At 41.5% G+C, this 16033-nt stretch overlaps 1 protein-coding gene across 5 annotated transcripts in view; it reads left to right on the plus strand.

The window, feature by feature from the left end:
- nbeal2 (neurobeachin-like 2) overlaps nt 1–16033 on the plus strand; it is a 43733-nt gene that overhangs the window by 19678 nt on the left and 8022 nt on the right. For 3 of the 5 annotated variants that reach the window (XM_016660992.1, XM_016660996.1, XM_016660995.1), the window contains 21 exons: nt 1052–1185; nt 2999–3158; nt 3476–3578; nt 3697–3847; nt 4100–4255; nt 4772–4931; nt 5951–6039; nt 6129–6845; nt 7621–7805; nt 7904–8060; nt 9252–9395; nt 11429–11752; nt 12477–12626; nt 13437–13594; nt 13683–13807; nt 13897–14014; nt 14149–14306; nt 14406–14539; nt 15296–15403; nt 15497–15592; nt 15688–15812. In XM_016660992.1, the coding sequence (XP_016516478.1) occupies nt 1052–1185; nt 2999–3158; nt 3476–3578; nt 3697–3847; nt 4100–4255; nt 4772–4931; nt 5951–6039; nt 6129–6845; nt 7621–7805; nt 7904–8060; nt 9252–9395; nt 11429–11752; nt 12477–12626; nt 13437–13594; nt 13683–13807; nt 13897–14014; nt 14149–14306; nt 14406–14539; nt 15296–15403; nt 15497–15592; nt 15688–15812 (3652 nt within the window). The remainder of the gene's footprint in view (nt 1–1051; nt 1186–2998; nt 3159–3475; nt 3579–3696; nt 3848–4099; nt 4256–4771; nt 4932–5950; nt 6040–6128; nt 6846–7620; nt 7806–7903; nt 8061–9251; nt 9396–11428; nt 11753–12476; nt 12627–13436; nt 13595–13682; nt 13808–13896; nt 14015–14148; nt 14307–14405; nt 14540–15295; nt 15404–15496; nt 15593–15687; nt 15813–16033) is intronic. The other 2 variants (XM_016660993.1, XM_016660994.1) reach the window with 2 other exon arrangements.

The following is a 16033-nucleotide window of genomic DNA, read 5'->3' on the forward strand; positions in this document are numbered from 1 at the left end:
TGGCACCACAAAGGTGCATCACATGTTCAGGGGTGCGGTCCACTTGGAAGACCGATTTTAGTCAAAACTTTAGATTCCTGGCTGATGACTTGAGAAGTTTCTACATATTTCTAGATGATGTGGTTTCTTCAGTATGACGTCTACAATGGTGCGTTCAAGCAGTCCCTCCCCCAGTGAAAACAACCCCACAGCTTAATGTTGCTCCCAGTGTACAGGATGGTACTTTCAGGCTTGCAACCTTCTCCATTTTCCTTGAAATCTAACTGTGGTCATTCCATGTAAACACTTCCATTTTAATGTAATCAAATCAGAAGACATGTCCTAAATTTAGGGTCTTTCTCCCTGTGGATAATTGGAAACTATTAATCCTCAACCCCCCCGCCCCAAAACAACCTTTTTCTGTTGTTTTGGGGTCATTTCTTCTGTTTCACTGAGAGCTGGTCTACTTTCACTGTGGACCAGCAACACACTCTTTCCAGCTTCATCCAGCATCTTCACAGGATCTGTTGCTTTTGTTCTGGGGTTGATGTACATTTCACACCAAAACACGAGTCGTCATTCCTGAATGATGTGACGGCTGGTAATTCCCACGCTGTTTATACTTGCATACATGTGCTATAAAAGAGGAATGTGGCACCTTCGGGTACTTTGGTCACAAAACACACAGTGTCTAAAGCTTAATCACAGATACGCCATTTTGCTTTTTTTCTACTTCGTTTTACTTCCAGGAAAGACTTAACGATGTGAATTGAGTAAACGTAGGTCTGCGCACACAACCACATGATGCAATAACAAACAGGAAATGATTGATAAATTTAGTTTAAAAACTCTAGAGCTAAGATCTCGAAAGGGAAAAAGGCGAGGGGTTGGTGTGTGCACATGAATACGTTCTGCGAAAACGCTACAGAAGTAAAACATGCACAACTCAGAATTCTGACTCATGTTGAAACGCGACGTCAATGACGTGCTTTTGTAATGCAGAAATATCACTGTGGCTTACACAGGAAATCTTAAGCCTTGTTTTGCCCTATTTTTTTTTTTTTTTCCCCAGAAGGCAGACTTGAGAGAAACAGCATTGCTGCTTTCCTGCTGATGGTGAAAAACCTGATTCGTCACCACCCTGTCAATCAGGAGAGTCTGCTGCAGTGCCACGGCCCCAGCATCATCGGTGCCATGCTCAGCAAAGTAGGTCCCACACACAGCAACTTGTTCTAGAAACTCAAGTGCTGGAAGAGCCGATTAGCATCTGAAAGTGAATATCTGACCTTTTCCACTGCGCTGTTGCTGAATAATTGCCTTGTAATAAATGGGTCTGGTGTTGCTGAAACAGCAGTGGTCTGTCAGAATGACTGTTTGAAATGCATGTGTGGGACAATTAATGCAGACATTGTATTGTTTCACTATGACTAAGAGATACCAACTGCAGCAGTGTAAAAGAAATGGTGTTTTCTTTTGGTTAAAACTGTTAACATAAGCAGAATTTAAAATGGACCAAGATGAGACAAAATCAAGACGACAACAGACTTCGGTGTAATACTTTCCACTCGTTTTGTAAGCTTGTAATTGTGAAACATTTTCTGAAACTGCAGGTGACAAACGTGAGCTTCCCTAGTTAATTTTTGTGCAAAAATGAGCTGAACGCGATGCAGAGGATTTAAAGGCGACGGTTTCGATGTGGTGAAAAGTTGAACTTTAGTAGAGACTGGTCAGTGTGCTGGGAGGGACCAAGTGTTTGTTGTTCTTTTCTTAGATTTGACTCATGGGTGACTAAAGCCAACCAGGCCTTGTGTTAATGCAGCAGAGATGTCCATGCAAACAGACAGGAAATGTTGAAATCCATGTTGTGAAGGTGGAGCATCCTGTCTGGAGACTACTTTCTGTCTTTAGAGTCATCAAACACATTTGGCTGTGGAAAAGATGCACACACACGTCTACCTACTTCTATTGGCACCCTGGTAAAGGTGTGAAAAGCGGCAAAATATGATCAGCTTTTGCAAGCGCACATATTGATCACATATTGTGTTTTTGAAGGCAAACACAGCTGGAGTGCTTGTTCGCTAAAAGATCCATCTTCTTCTCGTCTGATCAAAGCGTATGGATCTAGTTGACCTCTTAGCTGTCACGATGACATTTGTGTCCTCATGGATCCACTGAGTGTTTTTGGGGTGATTAAAGAGCCACTGGCATGTTTCTTTTTGTGATGGTTGGTCAGGAAAGCCTTTTTGGGAATGTCCACAAAACAAACAGTGGGCAGGTCCATGATGTCTAATGGTTGTCGTGGAAACTTGTTCCCAAAATCCCACATTCTGGTGCAGTTTCTCACTGAGCTTTGGGGAAAAAAAAAAAAAAAATATATATATATATGTATATATGTATGTATATGTGTGTATATATATATATGTATATATGTGTGTATATATATATATGTATGTATGTATGTATGTATGTATATATATGTATGTATATGTGTGTGTATATATATATATATGTATGTGTGTATATATATATATATATATATTACCTAGAAAATCTTGCCTAATGTGCAAGTTGGCTATGTAAACTTAGTCCAGTCTTTTTTGTAAAAGTCCAGCAGTTTAAAACTTTATATATATATATTGCTCTGAATGTTGATACAGGTGCATTTTTATGAATTATGAAGCTGAAATACATCTGCTCTACTTAAATGGCTTGTTCTCTTACTCCCCATTTGGAATTTCTTAGCCTGGATTTTTTTTCTTCTGAAAAACACATAAATTAAAGGTTGAAATTTTTTAGCATTTTTCATTAGTGAATTTTGCAATGTAAACATTTTTTTTTTTACCTCGGGTGCAAATGTACAAATATCCATACTACCCTTCTGAAGCACATTATCTCAGAACGTGGAGCCACTTCATCAGCTTTGCGATGAAATAAAACAACTTGCATGCTACGGAGTTAAAATGAGTGTAGTCGTGACCTGATTGAGTTAAAACCTGGGATCTCTCTGTGTCTGCTGCAGGTTCCAGGCACTATGATGGACATGAACGTCCTCATGGCTTGTCAGCTTCTGCTGGAGCAGGTTTTCAACGACGGCAACCGCCAGTTGCTGCAGCATCTCTACCAGCACCTGCTGTTTAACTTCCGCATCTGGACCAGAAGCCATTTTGCTGTTTGTTTGGGTAAGGCAGCAGCGGCCCCCTCAGCCCCCCCGCCTCCTTCTTGCTGAATAAAACCTGTGAGGCTTTGCATGCATGCCAAAGCTGTCTGTATTGACACAGCAGGAATGAGGGTTAGAGTAGGAGTCAGGGGAGCAGAAAAGGGGTGGGCGAAGAATACTTTAAATTCTCGAGTTCAGGCTGTTGGGTCAAGATTGAGGATGCATTACTTCGATAACCTTTACGTGACAACTCTGTCTCAATGTGACCTTACATCATGATTTGACATTTCTAAATGTCAGCCAGAGGGATGACTGTGTGTCTTTTCTCTCTTCTGAAAGCACATGTGCAATACCTGTCATCTGTTATAAACAAAAGCAAGCAGCGCATAAAGAGGAAGTACGGGGTCCAGTACATTCTGGATACTATTCGGACATACTACGGGTGAGCAAAACACATCGAGGCACCAAATGTAGCCTGTTTCAGCTCGGTTCAGTCGTGTCTTTCATCTCCATTCATAAGCCTAATATCAGAGTCTCTTCACTCATCCGTTTGGTCGCAGGTTGGAGCAGGATGGCAGCCCTCTGTCTGATGAGAAACAGACAATTCAGACGTCTCTGTTTTCGCTGCTGAAAGAGTTCCTCAAGTCTCCGACACCAGAGGAGCTTCACAGCGTCCTCGCCTACGTCCTGACTGTGGGAGAGGAGCAGCAGGTAATACTGAAATGTTTTATTGCTTGTTTTTCTTCCAGCAGTTTGATATTGCAATCCCATGACCTTTTCACGGGGATGATTTACTCCCGGTTTCCAGCTAAACATTCATCTTTCATTCCAGCTTTTTGTTTCTTTGGCTTCTACTTTTGTTTTTTTGAGCTAATCTTTTCTTTCATACTCCTTTTACACAGCTTAACCCAGCGCCCGTCCACATTTCTTTGTAATTTGTCAGCCACTCTCCCTGTCTGTCAGGTGGTGAAGGCCTTGGATGTGCTGTACGAGCTGCTGAGGAGCAGCCCTCCTCGGGAGCAGGTGCAGGCGGTGCTGCTGGAGTGGGGCGTGGAGCAGCTGTACAGCCTGCTGCTCACAGCCAACTTTGGGGACGAGGCCAGAGAGCGGGTGTTCAGGGTGAGAACAACTGATTAAAAAATAATAAATAGCACATTAATAGCAAGAACTGGTTTTTAAGTAGAGCTGTATCCCAACAAATTAGAACAGAATTGAAAAGTTCATTTATTTCGATAAATCAATTTAAAAAGTAATCATTATGTACAGATTGAAAAATGAAAAGGCTTCTCAACATTTTCATACAAATAATTGAGTGGAAGGAAAAAGTGCCATCATAAGAGACATATTCCAGATATAAGCTCCAGCGGTCAAATTTCTTCTTTTAACTTTCCATGAAATGCTGTTAAGTCGTGTAAATAGACAAAGTAACGAGTGCAGACACTGCATAGTACGTAGATACATTATTTGTTTAACCTGCAAACAAATCCTTTTTTCAACTGATCTTAATTAGTAATGAATTCTGGGTTTTCCACTCTGTGTAATAAATCCACCTCTTGAACTGAGTTACTGGATTAAATTCACTTAAACTTACTGAGACGCACCTCTTCATAAACCGAAACGCTTGTGTCGTTGCAGGTTTTGTACAAAATCCTCAAGAGTGAGAAAGTCTCGGAGCGCAACAAGCAACGAATCAAGCTGAAGGATTTCGGTTATCTCGGCCTGGTCTGCTTTCTTGAAGATATGCCTGTGTCCATGATAACTGTACGCTGTTTATATGAGCAGGTCCTTGCTACGGGTGAGACAAACGCTTTGTTTATTTATACGTTTCGCAGCTTTAGGACAGATTTCAGAGGCTGAGGTCCTTGTTTGGTGTCGGCTCATTTGATTTTCTGCGAATTGTTTCAAGTAACTTTTTGCCCTTATTGATTGTAAGTCAGGGAAATTCAGCTTGGTGTGAAAAATAACTAAGCCAACGTTCTCCAGTGAACGCCGCTGGAATTTGTTTCCTTTTTGTTAATGAACACCTGCAGAGGTCAAAAATCTGGACACTCAACTAAACATTTTGTAGATAATTAGCAGGATATACTGGACAGAAAGATTCTTCCTAAAAGAGAAAAATCTTATTTATTCAACAAAACACGGTAGTGGGTCTGTCATTCCTTGAATCTATGTTAAAATATCTATAATGACATATAACACAGGAGGCATCGACACAAAATTTATTCCACTACAAGTTGAGGTCCTAAACTTTAGGAAGAACCAGCCAGATGAAACCTGAGTTCAGCAGAAATGTTGTTGGAGGCCCTGAAATGAGGAGCTCAGATAAAGAAACCCGACTTTCCACAGCTGAAGCCGGTCCTCACTGACAGGAAGTTCCCTCAGTCTCTTGAGAATAACTTATCAACGCTACACAATATATTTAGCTGCATTTATTTTACGTCGGGGTCCCAGCATGCACCAAAAGCAGAAGTTCACTTTTATCTGTAACTTACAGTCTCAGATAAGTTGTAGTTGTGAAAAATAAATATGCCTATATTTATGAAATCCTGTGACGACTACAGTTGCAGATAGTTCGTAGCTTTTTACTTGAACTTTCTATTCTTGCTGTTCCTTTAAAGTGCCCAAGAGTTGCTTAGAAATAATTTTTTTTTATTAAAAAATGTCTTTAAAATGTTGACTAAAAGTGGTTTTCATCTCCTATGCCATTTATTAAAAATTGGAAACATTCTAGAGAAATGAAAAGAGTGTTATTTGCGGCTCATATTATTCAAATACCTTAATTAATTCATAAAGACGCCTTACCATTTGCTACAGATGCCAGTCCTAATTTCAGAGACCTCCTGGCTGTGGTCTGTCTGTCGCATCGAGCTGAGCTCACCGTCCGACTGGACGTCTGTCGCAAGGTTGGTCTCCTCGCGTCTTATTTTTAATTGCATCTTTTCATCATAAGCAAATCTAAGATGTCTCTGTGTTTCGTTTGATTCCCCTGCAGCTCTTTCATCTGATCTACTCCAACGAGGATTACGTGAAGCAGCTCGCCAAGCAGCCGGGCTGGCAGGATGTTCTGACCAAACTCTACGTAAAGGAGTCCCTGGAAGCCCACGCCGTGAGCATCACAGACTCTGGCAACCACGCTTCCTTCGCGCCGAGCTACCGGCCACCGCTGCGCCGAGAGCAGTCTGTGGTCGTAGAGGACTCGCGCACTGAGATCTACATGAACTACCGCAACTCGAGGGACATCGACGACGAGGAGGAGGAAGACGAATGCGGTCCCCGGGACATCTCCGAGGGGTTTTCTGACTTATCCCAGTCGCCGCCCAGTGGAGGAGGAGGAGGCCAGCTGAAGAACTACGGCAGCTCGCTTCATTTTAAGTCGTTTGATTCGGTGGATCAGGGGAGCCACTCCTCCTCCGCCTCCAATCCAGTCGACATCGTGTCGCCTCGGCCGGACGACGAGGGAAGAGACTACCAGCCGCTCTCCCCGTTCGGCACGTCTCCCTTTGATTTGGAGTTGGGAGGCATGGGGGACACCGGCACACACACCCCGGCAGGAAGTCTGACCAACACGCCGTCTCCTCTGGAGCACTCCAAACCATTCCCACCGCTAAGGCCGAGGAAGAGCTCCAGTTTGTCTAACGTACTGGACGACACCAGCTATGGGACAGATCCTCCTACTGGAGACACCATCTCCAACACGTCCAATCCTCAGGTATAACTCCTTCATCCACTCAGATTTTAGTTCATACGAACGACCAGCAGAGGATTGTGCCCGATTGTGAAGGTTTCCGTGATATCCAGGGATTTTTCACTCCTGAGCTGAAAAACGTGCCATGGATTTGTATTAAGGCTGCTTGAACAAAGGTCATTCACTTCAGTTTGTGATGCAAACTTTGTTGTTTGCGATTCTCTCTGTTTCACACATCAGAAGACTGAAGACCTTCAAGTATTTCACAGCCTTTTCTAGGACTGCATTTAGCTGCATCTTTCTTTCTACCAACTCTGACTACCATTCCTGTCAGACGTATAAATGATCACCATGTTTCATTGTGGTGAGGTTGAGTTTAGGCCAGGTTGATGTTTCGTTTTGTTTTCTTCCAAACCTAGCATTTTGTGTCATCTGGCCATATTCATGGCGTGCCATGGCTGTCCAGCAGGTGTTATTACCTGAGCTGTAGATGCTCTGAACTGAATAATGTTTTATAAAACTTCTCAATACCTTCATCTATAGGTCTGGTGTGTTCCTCGCTAGCCAGCTAACCATTAGTCAATTGGTCACACTGGATTTTATTTAGATGCATCGGTGAATGTTAAGACATGCCACATTGTTCTTATCTTTTTTATTAGTAAGAAACTACAACAGTTACTTTTTGATGGTCTCTCACAAAAATCCCAGTAAAACTGCGATGATCTGTAAAGCGACTGCATGTGGAAGAGGCTCCGTAAACCAGCTCTTCATTTTCACACGCGTCTTGGTTTTACTTCAGCAGACCCCCGAGGAGGAGCTGTGCAACCTGCTGACCAACATCGTCTTCTCAGTGCTCTGGAGCGGGAGTGGGGCCGAGGGGTCCGGGGACGCAGTGTGGAGGGAGAGGGGACAGGTGTTTTCTGTTCTCACCAAGCTGGGCTCCTCCTGCCAGCTGGTTCGCCCTCCTGATGAAATCAAACGCAGGTGTGTTATGCAGATTTTAACTGGAGATCCTACTCTCATAAACAACACAATGCTAGGCAATGCTACGTTAAGCGTATTTCCGTTGTTGCACATGACAGTCTTCTGGAAATGATGCTGGAGTCGTCCTTGTCGGACCTGAGGGACGCACAGGGAGTGTCTCTGCCCTTCTGCCCCAGTCTGGTGCGGCTCCTCAGGCTGCTGCAGGACTTCCTGTTTGCCGAGGGCACAGACAACCGAACGCTGTGGAGTGAGAAGGTAGCTTATGTTCAAGTCTGCAGTGGTTTCACATGATCGCTGTCTTGACATCAGAAAGCAAAAAGTACCTGGTGTCACCTAAATCTGATGTCAGATTTATAGTTTGTGTAAAAATCTTATTGCTAGGTTAATCTGGAGATGCAATGTTTTACTATGAATTGAATGATGAACAAATTAATATTTTGATAGAGGATGACAGTGTGAACATTTTCACTATGATTTGCAAGTTAAGTTGTCTGGGATTCATTTTCATTTTGATGATCTACTTGAATGCAGTTAAATATATAAGAAACTTTAAATAGTGATGCTAAAATGATTTCTTTGATCTGTTTGGCTTTTAATAAATAGATCTTGACTCACAAAGATAGTGATTGATGAAGATCAAGTTAACTTAAATGGGGATTTTAAATGCTAACTACGTTGTGTTCTGAAACATGAGTGAAATAACTATTTGCTATCTCAAAGATCTTTTTGCTTTTTTTTTTTGTCAAACTTAAATTTTCTGTAACCATATTTTAATGTCAGACGAGGATTACCTGAGTGAACACAAAACGCAGTTTTCTTTATCAAGAGACAAAAATCAAGTCTGGCGTTATGTAAAAATATAATTGCCTCCAGTAATGTTAAATTGTGAAGACTTGTTGTAAATTCTTGGCTGCAGCTGTTGCCACCATTAGCTGCTCAGTCAGTTATTGGGCGTAGGGGCAATTAGTTTTTGACTCTGGGGCAGGTTGGTTTGGTTAGGCGAGTTTTCCCTTAATAAATTAAGTCAAAATGTAAACTGTTCTCACTCGGGTTAACTTAGAACTGGATATGAAATTAGATTTAACTCTCACAGAAAGTTAATTATTCTGTTTTAGTAAAATAAAAATGAATATTTTTTCAAAGCCGTGGGCTCATTTTTGTAATCATGTTTAAGTAAATCGTTTCTATTCTTCCTAGACTAAAGCAGTAAATACAAAGCATAACAAACGAGAAGCTTTTAGGTGTTGCCACTGATAAACATAGGTCAAATGCCACTGTTTGTGCTACAGAAAGGCCTAGAGAGCCAAGTTTGACTTTTAAATGCAGCTCGGGGTGTAGTTAAGGTTTACTGCAAGGTGTGGAAACAGGTCTGGCCTTTTTTTTTTTTTTTCCTTTTCTTTTTTTTTTGCCCGAGTCTTTCTGTTGACAGCTGTTGTTTTGCTGCAGATCTTCGAAGGGGTGGTGAACCTGCTGGACAGGTTGCAGGCCTGGCACAGCACCCCCGGCAGCCCAGGAAACACAGAGCTGAAGGAGATGGCCCAGATCGGCCTGCGTATCATCACCGGATACATCCACCAGCAGAACTCGCAGGTCAGCTGCACCCACAATCCCACCTGCGGAGCACGCAAACGCTAAAACGTCTCTGCTTTTGCAACCTAAGCTCCTCCGAGATCAATATCAGCAGAAGATACTGTGGAAAAAATGTCCGAGGGAACTTATTTAACTTGATAAGTGAGCTCAGATAAAGAGGCCGTTTGAATACCAAGCCTTGTAAGGGCTCACTTTGCAAAAGACATTGCAGTCATTCCTGTTAGGGAGTGTTCAGCGTGAAAGGGCAGTTCCCCTCTGAGTTATGACATCTGCTCTTATAGGAGCGTTTAAATTAAATTGGCCATTTGGGTTTCCATCACATGCTGCTGCTCTGCTCATCTATAAGCTGCTTTATCTCACGGCTGAGTGTCTTATGGAGGAGTGAGAGGAGCGAAACGGTGCTTATAATATCCATTCAAAGTATGCTGACAGGAAGTAAATTTGTGTGATGTTTTAAGTTCAGCATTTAGGACCTTTAAGGGATCGATTTTAACTTCTGCTCAGAAATCAATTTTATATTTGCTCTGTAGAAATCTCCTAATGTTAAAATTTAGTGTCACGAGTAAAACGATTCGGTATCTTTGGTTACCAAAACACTGCATTTTTATTTAATTATGACTGACTTATATGGGTTTTTTTTCTGTCTGGTTATTGTGACGCATTGCTGTGGGGGAAAATCTTCTGCAGGTTTATGTATAGAGGCAGTAATTTAGGATAGAAAGAAGATGAAGGAATTCCAAGGAAATCTTTTATCCTCGGTTTTTTCTACTCATAAAAGGATATCAAAGGGCATGGTGCTGGCTGACACGTTTATAGACGAAAAATAATAGGTAGACCTTCGCTGTGATGCATTTCATGAAGGAAAAAGAATCAATATTTGCCTGTTGTTAGTATTATGTTTAGCCTGCCAATCACCAATCAGGGCTGATCAAGAAAAAAAATTGGCAGACTCCGTTCTCCGGGTATGTGGTTGGTGCATAAATATTGTCTCGGACATTAATATAATCTTTATTCTTCTAGTTATTTTTTCTTAGCCGTATTTTGCCAGTCAAGCTTAATTTGGTTTGTTGTACTTAAACACTACAACTTTAAAAAGGTTGCTAAAACTGCTTAAGGCGTAGAGGAATATCATTGTCCTTTCTGGCCTAAAATCAGAGCTTCCAAATTTGTGCATCTTAAACTAGTTTAACCTGATTGTACTGGAAATGAAATAAATGAGAAAATAAATTAGCACAAGTGAACATTGGGTCAGATTATATCACAGCAATTATATTTAGTCACACCCAGTCAGTGGTTTATTGTTTGCATATTGGGGCCTCATTGTTAATGGAGTTGCAGCTGAAATGACAGTTGTTAACGTCACAAGTTACACTGTTGATTTCTGCCACCGATCCTGTTTGAATCGCAGCAGTTGTGTTTATTTTTAGATTCTTTATACCTCTTCATTCGAGCAACCAGTTTTTCCTGAACGAAAGGTCAGGGAGATAGCTGTATTTGCTGCAGATGAGCTGATAAATTATTCATTCAAGACGTTTTTGTTTTGTTTGGTTTTTTCATGTTCAAAGACTGAAAGGTAAACCGGAGTTAACAGAGAATGATTGAAGGAGTTCTTTGTCTCAAATTTAAGCTTTTTTTTTTTTCTTGCTTTGGCTGAGGCAAAGAAACCATGCCTGGATTTATAGTGTAACCCTCCGAGGTGAGAACGACGTGTCAGCGTATGAGATGCAAAGAAAACAGGAAAAAGAAAATTGTTTAATTTTGTTGGATTTCTCCTGTTTATTTTTTTATTTATTGTTGAATTCACTGGCAGGATATATATTTTTTTCCTTTGATGCACCATATATTTGTGATTTTTCTTTTGTTATAATTACTCTGAATTTTGTTCATATTTTTAACTTTGCTAAAATTCTTCTCTTTTTTTTTTTTAGTATTAAAGAGTGTTTATCACATTTATAGTTCACTAAAGTAAATTAAAAAAATCGTTTCACGTGTGCAGTTTGAATTTGTCTGAATGTGTCTTTGCTCACCATCAGGTGTGTGAGATGGCCTATTTGAAGCTCCACAGTCTCCTGCAGACTGTTCTGTGTCTGAGCTGGGAGGAGGTCTGCTTCTTGCTGGGAAAGCTTGGCGCCCCCTTGTGGCCAGAAGGCGTAACGGAAGACTCAAACGTCAGTTGCTCTGAGACTTTCTCCCAGCTGGTGCCCATCATGAGGACTCTGCTGGCCCAGCACGCTGACCCCATCACCCTCCAGAACCACTTGCCCAACTTGCCCATCACCAACGGGAGCACCACCTTCGCCGAGGACCTGAAGGTTTACTGTAACGCGCTGGAGTGGCAGAGCTTTTACCAGCAGAAGGTTTGTGTCTGGACGGACTTTGTGTATTTAAAAAAATAAATAAATAAAAAATGGCTGATATTTATCTTTGTGTTTAGGGAGTCAAGGGAGTCTGCTCCTCTGTCTTTCAGACACTTCAAACTCTGTTCTTTGTCAACTTCCTGCACACATAACATATTTTACTAATCCTGTATTCTGTCTGACCTGCTACCCCCCAGATTTCTCCTGAGATATTTACTGCAAAGTTTAACATTTTTAAAAGGCTTTTGCTGCTTTACCTCACATTCCTTAAACTTTCCTTCAGAGTGCGTTAGTTATGGAGCGGCTTACGCTCGAACCCGAGACAAGCCGCTGCCAAACAGACACGCTCCGCTCCGCTCGAGCTCAGATTCATCACGGCTCTGTGTGACATCGCCTGCCCATAAATCCGTTCTGTTTAGTTTTCCTCAGTGTTCGGCTCTTCCAGCACGTTTCGCACTGTGGCAGAACTTTGGCTGCTGTAAATGTTTAAAACAAATTTTAAAAGTGCAGCGAGAGAATATAAACTGTCCTCTCAGGACTTATTTATGTAGATGCTGTGCTTGTTTTAGACATGTGTGTGTGTGTTTCTATTAACTGCAACGAGACCTCAGTAGCTTAGCATCCCTTTTTGGCTATCGCATATATTGCAGTCAATAATAGGTTGAAGGTAGTAGTGACTGCAGGCTATTATTAATGGCATGTTGGTTATCTGTCCGTTTTCCAGGTTCAGCCCACCATGGAGCAGTACGAACTGGACACATTTGGCCGTAGTCATGATATCATGTCCAATTTCTGGAACTCCTGCTTTGACGATCTAATGAGCACAGCATTTAAACGGGAAAAGGACAGATCTGACAGCAAGTCAAAGTTTCAGGTACTGTGCTTTTAGAGTTTGATGCAAAAGTATTCAACAGCTTTAAAAAATGTTTTTTCTTTATTACAATAACAAACTTCAATTTGTTTTCTGGGTTTTTTTTATGGAGGTTTACAAGATCGACAAATACAAAGAAATGCATAACTATATTTTCTTTTTTTAATTACCTTAAAACACACAGCAGCAGCAACATGTTTTTTTTTTATTTTAAAAAAACCACTCAAAAGTTTTGCTGTCCATATCTGTCCAGCCTCCTTTTTTTTTTTTTTTTTTATATTTAGCTATAAATGTTTTCAATCCGTCTGCTATTAAGTATTAGTATAAAAACAGATGTGAAGATCTCACAGCCTAAAGATGCAACCAAAGCTTCAAGGGAATGGTTTAGATCAGATCATATTAATGTTTTAGACTGGCCCAGTCAAAGTCCAGACCTAAATCTAATGAACAATTTGGGGAAAAACTTAAAAAAATCGACGTTCAAAACAAAATGGGGGGGGGATCACTCTAGACATGCAAAGCTGGCAGAGCTCCAAAAAACTTGCAGCTGCACACACTCATTATCTCTGTTTGCTAGATATAATATACATGCTACACTTTTCTCACTTTATTTCTAAAAAAAAAATAAAAACCAGGTTGTATTTTCAAACATGTGCTCCTTTGCGTTGATCTATCCTATAAAACTGAAATAAAATGCATTAAAAACCGTAGGTGCAACATGACAATATGCCCCATGTCCACACACTCCACCATCTTCCCCATAAGACCGCTGCTTTTTTTTTTATTAGCTAACGCGTCTCTCTGTGCAAACAGGAGGTGATAATTGACCCCTGCATGAAGCGAGTTCGCAGTGAGAACAACAGATACGTGATGTGGCAGAAGCAGAACGCCAGCCAGCAGGGGGTGGTGTGGCAGCACTGGAGAGCTCTCCGCAGGCTGTTCACCTGTGAGCGGGGGCCGTGGGCCAACAGGTACGACCGCATCTCGCGTCTCGGTCCGTTGTTCTCCCTTTGCAAGTCAGAATGCTCTGAGTTTTGTTTGTCTCACGCTTGACGTCAGAGTTCAGCCAGAGGTGAAATGGAAACTGTCCGCTGCTGAAACGTATTCAAAGATGCGACTCAAACTTGTGCCCAACTACAACTACGACTCCCACAGTGAGGCCAGCGCTCTGAGGGACAACATGGGTACGACGGCAGTTTGTTTATCACCAAAATATAATTTTTTTTTTAGCTTTTTGCAAACTGTTAAAGAAAAGTCATGCTGTACTCATCAGGAGCTGAAAGCCCTCGCAGCTCTGATCCGATCCCATTGGCTGTTGCCAAGGAAGCGAAAGTAAGCGACATGGAGGATGATCACTTGGAAGAAGAGGACTTCGTCTTTTTGGATGACAAGTAAGTCTAAACTTCTCGAACCAAGAGTGTCAGCCTCTTGTGTGTGTGTGTGTGTGTGTGTGTGTGTGTAATTCAAAAAAAGCACAAAAACTTTAGAGGAGATGAAGCCTGATTCCTTCAACACTGCATTTCAGAGGGGAAGGAGAAGACGAGAATCAGAAAGAGAAGCTGGTTCTGTCTGAAGACTGTGAGCTCATCACCATCGTGGCTGTGGTGCCGGGTCGGCTGGAGGTCACCACACAACATCTGTACTTCTATGACGGCAGCAGTGAGAAAGAAGAGACCGAGGAGGGTGAGAAACGTGTACATCTGAAAGTTACACCTCTCTGTTATGGTTCTTCAAAGATTTCTGTCTCGGATGAGTCATAAGTTTGCCTCCCCTGTCCCGCAGGAATCGGGTTCGATTTCAGGAGACCTCTGTCTCAGCTTCGGGAGGTCCATTTGAGGAGATACAACCTGCGACGGTCGGCGCTGGAGCTTTTCTTCATTGACCAGGCCCATTACTTCATCAACTTCAGAAAGAAGGTCTTGTTTATGTCAAATTTAAGAAAGCAGTTTAAAAACAGAAGCTTCTTCTTGTTAAAGTAACAATGAAAACTTCTCCCAATAGTCTTTATTTAGAACCATAATAAATTGTAATTTACAACATTGCAATTGCAAACTATCTCTTGCATTTATCATCTGTCATGTCTTTTAAGGCAGTGCAGATTAGTTGATAGCGTTGTTTCCTCGCAGCAACAAATTCTCAGGTTTAAATTTCATTTTGCTGTCTGTATGCATGAACATAAAGCTCCTAAAGCCTTTGTGTAAAGACAAATAGAATAATTTTCAGCGTTTATGTTCTGAGATTCACATTAAAGTGATCACAACTTTTTCATAATTGGAGCATGCATGTTCCTGCTGCTGTGTGTGTGTGTGTGTGGTTATTCTTTCTAGGAGACTCATCTCACAGGCTTTAATTCATAAAATCTAAGGATTGTTGCAACTTTCCTCTGAGTTAAAACTGGTTTTAATTAAGTTTTAGAAGGTTAGCTGCCATGAAGCTGTCATAAATTAAGTCTTTAGGTAGAGGGTTGTAATCCCTCTTGCAGTCAGGAGTCAGAAATTTCATCTTAAATCTATTCTACCTACACACTTTCAGTTTTCAGTGACAATATGGGTTTTAGAACCATAAACACTTGTTAACCTATAAATATTTAGGTTGTTGTGTATTATCCAAAGTATGCTACGATGTTAAATAAGCATTAGAAACTCTAAATGGACACATTTCTCACTGTGCAGGTACGAAACAAAGTGTACTCAAGGATTCTCGGACTGCGGCCCCCAAACCTGTTCTACTTCGGCTCCCGTTCCCCTCAGGAGCTGCTGAAAGCGTCGGGCCTCACTCAGGTGTTTTATTTACATCACGTGCATTTTATTCATTCAGCGCTAAACGGTTCCAATGTTTCCCGCCTTAACGTGGCGTCGTCTTGAATTGAACAGAAATGGGTGTACAGAGAAATCTCAAACTTTGAGTACCTGATGCAGCTGAACACCATCGCCGGGCGCACGTACAACGACCTGTCCCAGTACCCCGTGGTGCGTTCTGCGGCGAACCTGAACCACTTTTTGTTTTTTTCCGGTGTCGCACTCGGAGTCTAAGCAGGACGTCTGTGTTGGTTGTTTCTCCTCAGTTCCCCTGGGTTCTGTGTGACTACACGTCTTCTCATCTGGATCTGGAGGACCCCTCAGTTTTCAGAGATCTGTCTAAGCCGATAGGCGTGGTCAACCCACGTCACGCGCAGAACGTCAAAGAAAAGTAAGAGGCTCTGTTGATGCAAGAAAAAAGAAATTGTGTAATGTAGACCTGCAACTAATGATTATTTTAGTCATTGATTATTCTGATGATTAATCGATAAATTGGCACATTCTGCAGATTTTTTTTTTATTTAAACCTTTTTTTATACAATATTTTAAACACAATAAAAGATGAAAATAAACAAATTCCTTTTCTAAACATTTTATTGACTGAGACTCAAT

The sequence above is a fragment of the Poecilia formosa genome, unplaced genomic scaffold (assembly GCF_000485575.1).
Source record: "Poecilia formosa unplaced genomic scaffold, Poecilia_formosa-5.1.2 Scaffold306, whole genome shotgun sequence".
NCBI lineage: Eukaryota > Metazoa > Chordata > Actinopteri > Cyprinodontiformes > Poeciliidae > Poecilia > Poecilia formosa.